Below are 14692 nucleotides of genomic sequence, written 5' to 3' on the forward strand. Positions count from 1 at the left end.
AAATCAATAAAAATATATTTAAAAACATAATATCTACTGTTACCACATACTGTATTTTCAGCACTATGAGTGATTACTATTCCATGTGATTAGACAGATAAAAGAAGAAATCTTCTAAGAGAAAAGAGGAAAGAAAGCTATCATAATTAATAATATTAGCTCTACATGATTACATGATTAGAAATTTTCCTGAAATCTATAATTCATGAAGTGAGGAAATTAGATCAGTGAATTTCCTCTAAACAATAAAAAAAAAAGGAAAGGAAATAAGGAAATTTAAAGTCCATTTTATAGGATCAGAAACTGAAATTCATGAAAATAAATTTAATAAATGTCATGTAATTCTGGCATTTACACTATTAAACATTATTAAATGAAGCATAAAAAAGAACTATGAATCCTGCAAATGGGAATATCCCATATTCATCAATAGAAACACACAATATGGTAATTATGGCCAAACTCACCAAACAGACCAATACCATAAATAAGTTTCAATAACTTAAAAAATGTGTGTGCCTATACATGTGTATGTAATTTAGAAGTTTGATTTTAAATGTGTGTGTGTGACAAGGACTATTCTAAGATGTTTTAATCAATAAAGGAGAGATAGTCAACACTAAAAATGAATTACCCTTATAGGCATTATCAACTCAATTACTTTCATATCTACATAGCACACATATAACGGCTTCCATGTTATAGAAGAGAATATTTGTGTAAAGGAAGACATAAACTGTTGTAGGGACAGGGTATAAAGATCTATTGATAAAAGGCATACCTGAGCATTTCTTTCCTTCAAGCATTGACCTTGAGTTTATATTTTAAAAATTGTATTATTTTTAAATAAAATACAGGCAGCTCCAGGGGATTTAGAATCTCAGTAAAACACAATTTCATTCTTTACTCATCACCTACTAGCTAAAAACTATTGATAGACTTAAAAGGCCGTTTGATGGTGATTAGCTTAGAAGGCTGGAGCCCTCAGTAATAGGATTAGTGCCCTTATGAAGGAGATTCCAGAAAGCTTCCTTCCCTCTCCTAATTGGTAAAGACTGAAGGAGATGACAATGGTGTATAAAACAGGAAATAGGACATTTATTCAGACATTATACTGTCTATATGTTAAGTACCTAATGCTATATTATCATCTTCATATCTCAATATCATTCCCTGGCTTTCCCTCTATTAATGTAGCTGTGAATCCCTGTGCCATTTCCCCATACCTATCATCCAATTCCCCCCTTCACAGCTATGATTAACCTGTTGATTAAACACTTCAACAAATATTTAGTCTTAATTATTGCATTTAAAAATTATATAAATTCTATTTTTATCTTCAATATAATGGGAACTATCTGCTGAATTTGTTAGTTCTATGAAGACTCAAACTCAGAATAAGATTATATTTATATAATTTGAACATCATAACCTGTCATATTATAACATAAGTTAAAGCCCACTTTAACTTAATTAATGTATGTAATGTAATTTTTAATTATATGCTAATGTAACTAAGATTTTTTACATTCTTAACTAAACATCATTATTAATTACCAATTTCATTGAATATATGCTGTGGCTCTTTATTTAACTTTAAAATACTAGCTGGTCAAATAATACATAGGTGTTTATAAATAAAAAAGTTTTTACCATATATTAATTTTAATAGCTAATGGTGGTTTTTATATTAATTTTAATAGCTAATGGTGGTTTTTATATTAATTTTAATAGCTAATGGTGGATTTATACTAGGGAAGCTGAGAAGAGTACTGATCTGATCATCCTGTGAATTTCCATCTAGCAGAGAATACAAATAACACTGAAGTGTGTATCACTGTGGTGAGAACTACAAAGGAATGCACAGCTTGGGTTATTAAGTAACCTTACTTCAAACTATGGATTATTAAACTGAGACAAGAACATGTAGACTATAATTAGCTAAAGAAAAATGAGAAAATTATTTCTAAATTGCCATTGGTGCTTCTGTGCTTGTGCATTTTACATTTTTTGTATTCTTTTTTTAAAATAAATCATTATTGTTCATATTATTACAAATGTTCCTCATTTACCCCCCCCCCCCATTTCTCTCCTCCACCAGGTTCCCACCCCACCCTCTGCCCTTTCCACACTCCCCATTGTCCTCATCCATAGGTGCACAGTTTATGTTCAGGCTCTTTCCATACCCCCCACTTTCCTTTTCCCTGAGAATCGTCAGTTCACTACCCTTCGATACCTTCGATTCTATTATATTCAACAGTTAATATTGTTCATCAGAGTTTTTTTTTAAATTCCCTTGGTTTTTAGATTCACTTATTGATAGTTACATATTTGTTGTTCATAATTTTTATCTTTATTTTCTTTCTCTTCTGAAAGAACCCCCTTCTGCAATTCATAGAATTCTGGTTTGGTGGTGATGAACTCCTTTAGCTTTTTTTTATTTGTGAAGTTCTTTATCTGGCCTTCGATTCTGAGTGATAGCTTTTCTGGGTAGATTATTTTTGGCTGTAGGTTCTTGCTATTCATCACCTTGAATATTTCTTGCCATTCCCATCTGGCCTGTATAGTTTCTGTTGAAAAATCAGCTGACAATCGTATGGGTGCTCCTTTATAGGTAAATACCTGCTTGGCTCTTGCTGCTTTTAATATTCTTTGTCTTTTGCTCTTGGAATTTTAATTATGATGTGTCCTGGTGAGGTCCTCTTTGGATTCCTTTTGTTTGGGGTTCTGTGCGCTTCCTGGACTTGTGAATCTATTTCTTTCCCCAGGTGGGGGAAGTTTTCTGTCACTATTTCTTTCAGTATGTTTTTGGTATCTTGCTCTCTTTCATCTTCTAGGACCTCCATAATTCTGAAGTTGGTTCGCTTGAAGTTGTCCCAGAGGTTTCTTACACTATCTTCAACTTTCTGGATTCTCTTGTCTTCTTGCTTCTGCGGAGGAGTGTCTTCTGGCTCTTTATGTTCCAAATCTTTGACTTGATTCTTGTGATCTTCCATTCTGTTTTTAGGACTCTGTATAATATTTTTTATTTCAGACGATGTATTCTTTATTTCTTGTTGATCCTTTATTATTTCTTGTTGATCCCTTATTATTTCTAGTTGATCCCTTTTCATATCCTCATAGGTCTCATTTATTTTATCGGCATTTTTTAGGAAATTCTTGAAAAACCTTATAAGTGTGGTTTTGAACTCTATCCAGTCGCTTTATGTCCTCCATTTCTTTTGTTTGTAATGTTTCCTTGTCTCGGCATTTTCGAAGCTTCCTGAGTTGGTAGCCTTAAAAGTCTCTCTGTGTTCAGCTTATATGGGGTGGAGTTTCAGGGTGGAGCCTACAGCCTTGGCTTCCCTCAGCCACGCCCTAAGAGACTCCTGAGTCTCAGTGTTCCTCAGTGTCCTTTGGTACTCGCTGCAAGCACCTCTGAGAGAAAGGTGCCCTTGAGTTTCGCCCACCACCAAACAGTCTAGGCTCTCCCCTAATGAGCCCGGAACTGGGGTTCAGTGCAGTTGGACGTCGGGTTCAGTGCAGTCCGGAGCCCCTGTCACCTTCCTGCTAGGGCAATCAGCGGCACAGCCAACCGTCCACTCTCTGCGCACTTCCTTTCACCACTCCCCTGGGTTTCAGACTTACAGCCCAGGCTCCCCCTGCATGAGCCTGGGTCCCCAGGATTTGGCCCAGAACTGGGGTTCAGTGCAGTCGGAACTGGGGCTCAGCACAGTTCAGAGCCTTCATCTCTTTCCCACCAGGGAACGCCAGCCAGGCACTCAGCTGCCTCTCCTCTCTGGCTCCGTCCTCTCCACGCATGCAGCATGTCTCCATACCTTAGGCTTTTACAGCTCCTCTGCTTTTCCTTCTGGTTTTCTCTTTCCTTCTCGTTATAGAATTTCCAGTCAGTCGACTTTCCTGTAGTTCTGGGTAATGTCCATTTTGTATTTTAGTTGTATTTTATTGAAATTGTTGTGTGAGGCTGTGGTTAGGTGTTTACCTGTGCAGCCATCTTGGATCCTCCCCACAAAATCCGCATTTTACATTTAAGCCATTGTGTCTCTACAACCATGTCTGTTTGGGAAAAGAATGAATGATGGCAGCTCTCTTGCATTGAATTTTACATTTCCAGACACCCCTATCATCTCTAATTATACTTCCTCATGACAGTTCACAAATAAAGCAAAAAAAAGTAAACCTATTCTACACCATGCATCATGGGTGATGCTTTTCCTAAACTGAGTAAAGCACAAGCCAATTCATATGTTTTGAAGGTTATCATATTTAATAATACAGTAAATAGATATTCAGGATAAAAGGAAATTAAAAACAAAAACTTATAACATATTTATTTTATTTGATAGGGCACCAGGAAAAGGGCTTCTTTAGATATTGGTGTTCCCCAGCAGATAGAGAGATGCCTAATGTATTTCTAGTCAGAAGTGACTACAGCAAAGGATAGGCCTGAGATGGGAAGAGAAAGAGCAAAAGTCAATTCTACATATGAGGGTTCTTTTTGCTACATTTACAAAGGTCACACTTCTACCTTCATAATCCAGGAATATCCCTACTCGGCCAGTAGGTCTGGGCACATATTGCAGTAAATGTGGGGAGGTGGTGAAGACCTTGTGGTGCATGTCCGTTTCAGCACAGCCAAGAAGATAGAATGCCTTATGGAGATGTACATTCTCCTGTACCCAATCATTACAAGAGACTCCTAAAGCCCAATCACAAGTGTCTCCCACTGCTATCTCCCAGTAATGTCTCCCAGTGGTAAAAGTCTGAGCATCCCAGTGATAAAAACACTCAGCTAGTGGAGAGGTATATGGTGCACCTTGAGAACCACATCCAACTCTCAGGTTTATCAAATCTCCTTGTAGGAAGACATGATCAGGAGTACTTCTATGCTGCAGAGTGATATTCACTGCAAAAAGAAAGAAGAAAAAAAAAAAAAAAGAAGAAGAAGAGATCAAGTGGACACATTGCAAATAAAATTCCTGATGCGAAAGTTGCTCTTTCAAGATGTTACTTTATTATGAGGTCACAACAGCAAGAGCAATGTTGGTTGTCACATCTAATGAAGCACAGAGATGACCAATACAAGTGCAGAACAAACATCCCTAACGACAGACATTTGGATATTTTTTTGAAATTCAAATATTTAGGGTCAAATATAAGACTTGTCTCACCTTGGCTACTGTGACTCAGTGGTCAGAATATTGGCTCAGGATAATGGGTTTGATTCCAGTCAGGGGGCATCCTGGGTTGCAGGTTCCATTCCCTACACCTGCATCTGTCTGCGTTCTTGGAATCCCTCTCATATTCTCTCTCTCTCTCGCCTTTCTCTCTCTCGCCTTTCTCTCTCTCGCCTTTCTCTCACCCGCCTTTCTCTCACCCGCCTTTCTCTCACCCGCCTTTCTCTCACCCGCCTTTCTCTCACCCGCCTTTCTCTCACCCGCCTTTCTCTCACCCGCCTTTCTCTCACCCGCCTTTCTCTCACCCGCCCGTGTCTCTCCCCCCCCCCTCTCTCTCTCTCTCTCTCTCTCTCTCTCTCTCTCTCTCTCCCCCCTTGTGTCTCACAGTTTGAGTGTCGACATATGAAACAGGAGGTCAAGGTTCCATTGCTGGTCAGGGCACATGCCTTGGTTGTGGGCTTGATCCCCAGGAAGGGCATGCAGGAGGCAGCTGATCAATGATACTCTCTCATCATTGATGTTTCTATTTCACTCTTCATCTCCCTGCCTCTCTTCAATCAATAATAATTTTTAAATAATTGTATATGTCTCCTTGGATGAGGATTAAGAACAAAAAGACTCATGTCTCCAAGTTCACTTTTCATAGCAAAATGGCCAATGCTAATATTCTCTGATTTGTCTTCATTGTAAAAAATTAGAATCAGGAGAACATTTCTTCTAAATAATCACATCATCATTTTGGAAGGGAGGTACAGATTTTCCATGACTCAAGCATTTCTCTGGATAAATTAATGAAAACTCAATTTATATCCTTTGTAGTAATTTGTTAAAATGGTGTTTGCAAAACTCTTCACCAGTCTCTCTGTCCTCTATCCTGGCTCTGAGCTATCAGCATTTTGACATTTAACATGTACATCTTCAGATTATGAGTAAACTGAATGTTGCTGTGTTTTTACTTTATTGTTTATAAAAATATGTCTTCTATTAACTCTTCCATATTAATTAAATTTTTACATTAAATGACCATTGTAAATAAAAATACAAGGAAATAAAATAAGATTAAGTATATTATATATTACATTTGAAAATTATATATAGTTTTATACATAAAATTGGATAATTAATATTAAATCTGAACATTGTTTCATTTGCTAAACTGCTCATTTCTAACATCATTTCTTTACCTATAGAAAACTCACTATTTATGAGTCTGAATTATATTTCTGTTTTCACTACCTTTCATTCTTGGTCCTGTAAAGACATTATCACTTACAAAAGGATTATAAAGTCAAATGATCCACTTAGGGCTGAAAATTGTGACACACTTAATAAAAGAGGGTAGATTACCTGCATGGTCCTAACAACACACAATAGATTATGGAAATATGGCCTATGGGCTTGTGCTTGCACTTACCTTTGAAGAAGTTGAAAGTTTCAATCAGCCACGTGATGCTCTCTACAGTGAGCTCTGGTTTCAGGGGCTGGGGTGTGTATATACATAACAACTCACCCCTACAAGAAGAAAGAGATAGTTACCATGTTTACAATCAACAAACAAAACCACTATATTTTATGTATAAGATACTTCAATAGAATTATTTAAATCCATTAACTTGAAAACCCAGAAGTATCACTTTGTCAAATATTATAATTCTTCTTCATAGTCCCTTGATTTTCAAATCAAATAGAAAGTCCATTTGAAACAGAATTCAGGAGAAACCAAGATGATGGCATAGGTAAACACCTGAAATTGCTGCTTCGCACAACCACTTCAAAACTACAACTAAAAGACAAAATAGACATCATTCAGAGTCACAGGAAGGCTGGCTGAGTGGAAATTCTATAAATAGAAGGAAACAGAAAAGCACACTGGGACTCAGAGGAGGTGTGGAAGTAAAGTGCAGAGGTACAGAGGCATGCACACAGAAAGGGCTGGCAACTGAGGACAAGCTGTCTTTTTTGATCAATTTGGAGGGAGACACAAGTTTCCCATTGCTCTGAACTCCAGTTCTGGGCAAGACTCTGGGGAGAAACTGGACTGTCTGGCTTCAGGCAGAACTCGAGGGCAGCTTTCTCTCAGAGGTGTTTGTAGCAATTACTGAGGGACACTAAGACACAGGGGCCTCTTAGGGCAGGGCTAAAGACTAGCCATTGCTGTTTGCTCTGCCCTGAGACCCTGCCCCACCCAAGTTGTGCACAGAGGCTTTTGCATATGAATGCACTTGTGCTTTGAAATCTAAAATTACCTAACAAACTAAAGCTGAGTCAGAGAGACCTAGAACATCCAAAAGAAGGCCCAAGCCAAACAGCAGCTTGCATTATTTCACATCTGGGCCTCATCTGGGCACCTCCAAACCCCAAACAAAGAAGAATATGCATATCTTTCCATAGCTCCTGCTGAGTGGCCTCAGAAGCTAAATTTAAATTTTCAGCTGCACTGAAGCAAGTCTAACCTCATAAGGGTGTCTCCAGCACAGAAGTTCTCCCATCACAGACACAAGTGATCCTCACAGCCACTTTGGCCTGGAGGTCACTTTGTCCTAGTGATACCAACAACAATCAAGGCTTAACTATAACAATACTGTGCACACAGCACACAAAGTGGTACACCAAGAGTGTCCACCTCAGGTAGCTGGTAGGCTGATCTATCGGGCCCTATAGAACACCTAGAACACAAAGCCACTCTATCAACACAAGGAAGCAGCTAAAATGCAAAGCCAAAGAAACAGGTCAAAAATAAAATAAATGGAGAAAAGCAAACTACTGGATATAGAGTTCAAAACCACGGTTATAAGGTTTTTCAGGAATCTTCTAAAAACTGCCGATAAATTTAGTGAGACTCTTGAGGATATGAAATTTCTAGGACCAACTAGAAATTAAGCATACAATGACTTAAATAAAGAATAATGTACAGAGATCCAAAAGCAGATTAGATGATTGCCAAGATTTGAAGTTCAAAGAAGCAAAAATAACCAGAAAAGAAAAAAAAGGAAAAAAAAAGATTCCAAAAATATGAAGACAGTGTAAGAAGCCTCTGGGACAATTTCAAGTGTACCAACATCAGAATTATTGGGATGCAAGAAGTAGAGAGAGAGCAAAATATTGAAAAGCTATTTGAAGAAATAATGACAGAAAACTTCCCCCACCTGGTGAAAGACTTACAAGTCCAAGAAGCACAGAGAACCTCAAACAAAAGGAATCCAAAGAGGACCACACCAAGACACATCATAATTAAAATGCCAAGAGCAAAAGACAAAGCAAGAATATTAAAAGCAGCAAGAGAAAAACAATTAGTTACCTACATGGAAGCACCCATATGATTTCCAGCTGATTTTTCAACAGAAACTATGCAGGCCAAATGGGAGTGGCAAGAAATATTCAAAGTGATGTATAGCAAGAACCTACAATCAAGATGACTCTACTCAGCAAAGCTATCATTCAGAATTGAAGGTCAGATAAAGAGTTTCACAGATAAGAAAAAGCTAAAGGAGTTCATCACTGCCAAACCACTATTATATAAAATGCTGAAAGGTATTCTTTAAGAAGAGGAAGAAGGAAAAAAAGATAAAGATAAAAATTATGAATAATAAATACATACCTATCAATAAGTGAATCTAAAAATCAAGTTAATAAAAAAAAACCCTGATAAACAGAATAAACTGGTGAATATAATAGAATCAGGGTCATAGAAAGGGAGTAGACTGATAAAAACCTCAGGGAGAAAGGGGTCTGGGGCGTGTGGGAAGAAACTGGATAAAAATCATACATCTATGGATGAGGACAGTGGGAGTAAGATAGTAAGGGCAGAGGGTAGGGTGGGAACCTGGTGGAGGGTAGCTATGGGGGGGAAATAGGAACAACTATAATAATCTGAACAATAAAGATTTCATTAAAAAAAAAAAAGAAACAAAATTCAGTCTAACCCTTTCTCATCTTGTCCAGGAATTTGTAAAGACCCTCAGTCTTTTATGTCCTTGAGGATATTCAAGAGGGAAATTCTGAATACTACTGACATGCTCCCCATCTGGAAATCATGAGGTTCTCTGAAGACTAGTTGGCCTATTGCACACTCTCAATGTAGAGGCTGTGAAACTTTTTCCAGGCAGGGGGGATCTGCTTCCTTAGGCAAGTGGTTCTAGGGGCCTCACATCATTCTCATACTTAGCACGTTTTCCATCATATAGGTGGGATTTTTTAGAACAAAAAAGGAAATTGAGAATTAAGGGATTTTCCTTATTCAGTTTTTTTTTTCTTCAATATATCCATTGAAACTGCAGAAAGAAATAACTTAGTATTGCAATGAAAAGAGACATCTACATGGAGTTAAAGAGGGGAAAATAGACACAGAAAAAAAAATCAGTCAAGATCACAGTAAGTTCTGCCTTCACTGTAGCATATCTTGCCTGATGTCTATGAAAATTCTGAAAGAGCATCAGCTAGTATCAAGGTATAAACTCACCTGAACAATATATTTCCAAAATCCTGTGGAGATAAATAGAAAGGTTTAGTGATTTTTGCCAATGACTCTTCTGCTAGGTCCATGGGAGATTTTTTTTTTTTTCATTTAGTTTTTTTTTCTTATTTTACTTTTTGCTCTCAATCCCTCCAGCATTCTGATGGGCAATCTTGAGATAGATCCAGAAGTCATTATTTCAATATTGTATTTCCTCCTGGGAAATATATCTACTGCCTCTCCCCAATTTACCATATTGTCATAAACTCATGTTCTGCTAGAGACTGATTCCTGGAGACTTTCCATGGGCCAGTGAATGGGGAAGAGAGCTGAGGAGTCCCTGTGCATTCCTGTAAGCATGATTAAGTATCCAGCATCTTTTCTATTTCTAATTTGGGGGCACCCAAAAATGACAGCAATGCAAGTGTAGATCCCCAAATCTCTGCATATTGCCATGTCTGTAATTAGCCTCAATATCCATAACCCCCCTACCATTTTGTGCATTTTCACAAAGCCAAAATATATCATGGACTTTTAGAAGGGGAATCAAATTCAGGATTCTTTTACCATCTCACAGAGTTTTGTTTCTTATGGATAATGTGGGAGGGATCTTTGGTTTGTAGGGTTCCTTGGAGGAGTAATACACTCCCAACAAAGTAATTGAGTTTATGGTAATAGGTTGTTGGAAAGAAATGACATAAAAGAAGAGATGGATTTCCACTGAAGGAATGCCAGTGCATGTGAATGTTCAACACCCAACTTCTGAATTCTTACCAGGAGCATCTCTACATCTGGTTTATGGCACATTTCCTTCATCTCTGTATACATTTCTATTAAAAGCTCCCTCTTCTCTATCATCCTGGCTCCATTGTCTCTGAGTTGGCCAGAAATCATATTGGCTTCCTTTGTCAGTTTTTCTAAATAATAATCCTTTTCCAGATAGAAATATGAAGGCAGATTCTTATAAACACCTCTGACCGCACTCCCCTTTGAGATCACATAAGTCTGCAATGACATGAAGTTAGTCAAAACATGAACTCTTTCACTCATCTCCCACTGAATCTCACTGGTTCATCTTTGAGTTGCAAAAATCAATTATATTTAAGCTTTAACCCTCAGTCTTGCATAGTCTCAAAGTCCACATTTTCTCCATCCTCTTTTCCAAATATTTTTAAACAATCAATTATAACCACTTCATTCATACTTATGCCATTGATAAGATAACCACAAAAAAATGTGTGATTTCTATTTTCCCGACAATATTTGTGAGAAGGCAACACAGTTTATCCATAAAACATGCTGTTTAAATTCGTGTTAATTGGATTAGAATCCTCTATTTAGCCCAATTTCTGAAATTTGGTGCAAATTACTTCCAGCCATTTTACATGCTGTGACCTCAGACTGATGTGCTCATCCCCTTGCATTTCATCCAGCTAAATTCTATCCTGAGGAGGTTTCATTGACAATCTGACCCCCAATATCTCTTTGATTTTATTTCCTTTTATTCTCTTCCTAATTCACTCTGATGCCCCCTCAGATCTTTGTGGTTTTTAACTGCTCCCAATATACTCATCTGTGCTATTTTCTCCATCTAGAATGCTCTCCCTACCCTTGAGGTTGCCTTCCTCTTCAGATATCTTTTTTAATAAAGTAAAATTTTCAGTGAGGTCTTTCTGATGATCAATTCTATCTAGAACTCAAACCTTCATCAGTAGTCCCTACTCTCCTATACTCCTCTTTCTCCTTACTGCTTTATTATTCTACAAAAAACTTATCAGGCATCATATATTATACCTTTATACATGTTGGCCATTTGCCCTTTGATTTAGAGTGTAAGCTTTATCAGTGCAAGGATAGTGTCTACTTTGCTTACTGCTCCATTTTTTGGATCAATATTTGGTACAGACAAGGTGCTCATGAAATATGTGTTGAGTAAATTCATATGAGATATCACATCTTCAAGATAACCATCCAGATTGAGGAAATCAGCTAATGTGTTTAAGCCTCGCCTTCTATTTAGATACCAGGGTCGATAGTGGCATATTTATATGTATCCCTCATCTCTTGTCACTTTTCTCCTCAGACATTATATATTACTAGAGGCTAGTGATCAGGGCCAATCGGTGGATCTTGCCCGCAGGTGGGATGAACACCTGTAGGTTGGCAGGCTGGCCCCCCATACCGCCACCATTGGTGCCAATTGTGGGGGCTGCCTTGTTGGAGGGAGGAACCACAGGTTGTAGGCCAGCTAGGGGAAGGGACTCTGGAAGGTTGAATGGTCAGGACAGGTTGACTGTGGGAGCACACTGACCACTAGGGGGCACCACCTGTGTTGATCATCTTTCCTCTGTGGTCAGAGGGCCTGATAGCAACTGGTTGATTATTCAGTCCTTCAGTTACATACTTTATATCTACAGATTCTAAATTAATTACTTGGTATAAGTTCAGAGTTTCCCTGTTTTGGGGACACTGTTCTTTATACCTAAAATTTTTCATCTGTTTTCAAATACTACTTTTCAAACAACATTCACATTCAGATGCTTCACCTGAATTTTCAATGGCTACCAAATGTCTTTTATGCCCAGTATTTACTCTCCCCCATCACATATGGCACTCTGTGAAATAGCCCAGTCTGTTGTGGATATTGGTGTAGAAGTGGTAAATATTGTTAAACCTGGGAACAAACCAGCATGCTTTGTGTGACAGCTGTTATTTTGTTAGAAGCCCTGACTAAGAGCCCAACTACCGTATTTTTCAGACCATAAGACGCACAGGACCATAAGACGCACCAGTTTTTAGAGAAGGGAAATGAAGAAAAAAAGATTCTGAAACAAATAGTGTCCTAAAATATTTTATGTGCATTAAAACCCAACATCACAGTCATAAACACATGTAATCAACCCTGTAAAGTAAACAGCAGCATTTAGAACCATTTTAGAGCCGGGCAAGCACACACAGACCACACAGAGCCGGGCAAGTAAAAAAACTTTTTTTTTAAAGTATATGTGTAGGCTATATTTGGACCATAAGACGCAGGGACCTTTTCCCGGGGAAAAAAGTGTGTCTTATGGTCCGAAAAATACGGTATCTATCCTATGCAGGGAAAATACCCTTTTCCTGTTGATCACACTTTCTATATTGAATACCAAAGAACACTATAGTGTCAGAGGAAGTTTCTATTTTAAAGTTATTCATCCAGCCAAAACTGGTTTGGCTCAATGGATAGAGCGTTGGCTTGGGGACTGAAAGGTCCTGGGTTCGATTCCAGGTCAAGGGCATGTACCTTGGTTGCAGGCATATCCCCAGTAGGGGGTGTGCAAGAGGCAGCTGATCGATGACTCTCTCTCATCAATGTTTCTAACTCTCTATCTCTCTCCCTTCTTCTCTGTACAAAATCAATAAAATATATTTTAAAAAATAAATAAAAAATAAAGTTATTCATCCAACGACACCATGTGCATGATGCAGGTTGGAGAAATGCAAATACCAACCTCCCAAGATCTGATTGTGGCAGTTTCTACCTTCAGGTTTCTGTCATTTAGACAATATTTCTCCCATAAAAATCCCATTATCTCGAGTAGTTTCTCCTGCAAAAGAACCACAAGAGTCAAATAGAGCCAATGAAGAGGACAATGTAACATTTAGCCCCCAAAGAGGGAGGGTCCCCAGAATGATAAATCAGAGCCATTGAAAACAGGGAATCATTATAGAATTGCCTTGTTTACATCACATATTTGTGAAATCTGAGAGACTTCACACTAAGGAATTCCAGGGCAGAGATTCTGAAAGAAACACCTGGATGGAGTAATCCCATCCCCAAGGAAACAGACTCACAGGAATTTCATACTCACTTTAGAGAAGTGGGTCCAAAAGGGCATCACTTACCCTGAGTTGCTCAGCCGCCTCTTCTGCTGAACCATGTCTGTGAGCCCCATGCTCCTGGGAGGTAGAGCACTGCGTACAGAGCAGGCTCCTCTGCTCCTCACAGAAGATCTGCTTTGCCTCCATGTGTATCATACACTCATTTCCCACAGAGTGCAGGAATTGCCACAGACTGGCTTTTCTGACAATGAGAACAATTTGCTTGAGAGTGACATTTGTTTTAAAGTCTTCCTCCTGGATTGCTTCCTGGCATTCAGAGCAGTGAGCAAGAACTGACCTGTTCAGCCAGTTGAGGTTGAAACAGGGCCTACAAAAGCTGTGCCCACAGTTAATGGTGATGGGGTCTACAAAGCAGTTTCTACAGATGGAGCAGATGAGTTTATTCTGGATGACTTGCAAGATGTGATCCATGTTTCTGAGAAGAATTAGCAACAGGTCATTTCTGGGCATGAGTTAGTGAGAGGCTTCTGAACAGTTATATGAGGGTAGTGATGTCTATATTTTTTTTTCTCTTTGCAATACTCACTAAAGCAAGATAATCTATTTATGCCATGATACAGATGGAAATCTGGAGCACAGAAAGAGTCCTTGGGCTTTAACAGCAGACAAGGTTCTCTCTAGATGACTCACATAACCTTACACATTCAGTTCCTAGTCATTATCCAAATACAAATGTGTGCAAGTATCCATTTCCAGGAAGTGGGATATATAATTATATTACTGTTCTTAATGGCTCAAAATCAATCAGAATTATCCACATTCTTTTTTCAATAACTTGTTAGTGAGTACAGAAGTATGAAATATACCCCATAAATCTATTTAGCCAATAAATATTTAGCCAATAAATATTTAGCCAATAAATCTGAGAGGAAGATGACCAGAATGGTTCTATGAAATGACTTTAGGGAGAGGGTCAAGAAAACCTAGCTCTCTCTTTTAAAACAGACAAATAAGGAAAAAAACAAATACAAATTGAACCAATGAAGATTCATTTGAAAAGAAATTATGAAAAAAATTGGCCTTTTTTTGAATCCTTGAGGATTAAATTAACTTCTGATTATACAAACTCTGAACTGACATATTTTAAAAATATACATATATTATCACTATAACAGTAAAGTGAATGTTCTATAAGTATTATTCTCTATAATGTTCTATAATTCATATTTCTGGAATAAAA

At 38.0% G+C, this 14692-nt stretch overlaps 1 protein-coding gene across 1 annotated transcript in view; it reads right to left on the minus strand.

Annotated features, from left to right (window-relative positions):
* Positions 1-13923, minus strand: part of LOC118713759 (putative tripartite motif-containing protein 49B) — a 28319-nt gene extending 14396 nt beyond the window's left edge. The window contains exons 1-6 of the mRNA XM_036428652.1: positions 13516-13923; positions 13122-13217; positions 10405-10635; positions 9637-9659; positions 6592-6689; positions 4529-4906 (exon numbers count right to left, since the gene is read on the minus strand). Of these exons, the coding sequence (XP_036284545.1) occupies positions 4529-4906; positions 6592-6689; positions 9637-9659; positions 10405-10635; positions 13122-13217; positions 13516-13923 (1234 nt within the window). The remainder of the gene's footprint in view (positions 1-4528; positions 4907-6591; positions 6690-9636; positions 9660-10404; positions 10636-13121; positions 13218-13515) is intronic.
* Between the last annotated feature and the right edge of the window lie 769 nt (positions 13924-14692).

The sequence above is a fragment of the Pipistrellus kuhlii genome, unplaced genomic scaffold, assembly GCF_014108245.1.
Source record: "Pipistrellus kuhlii isolate mPipKuh1 unplaced genomic scaffold, mPipKuh1.p scaffold_m20_p_9, whole genome shotgun sequence".
NCBI classification, from domain to species: Eukaryota; Metazoa; Chordata; class Mammalia; order Chiroptera; family Vespertilionidae; genus Pipistrellus; species Pipistrellus kuhlii.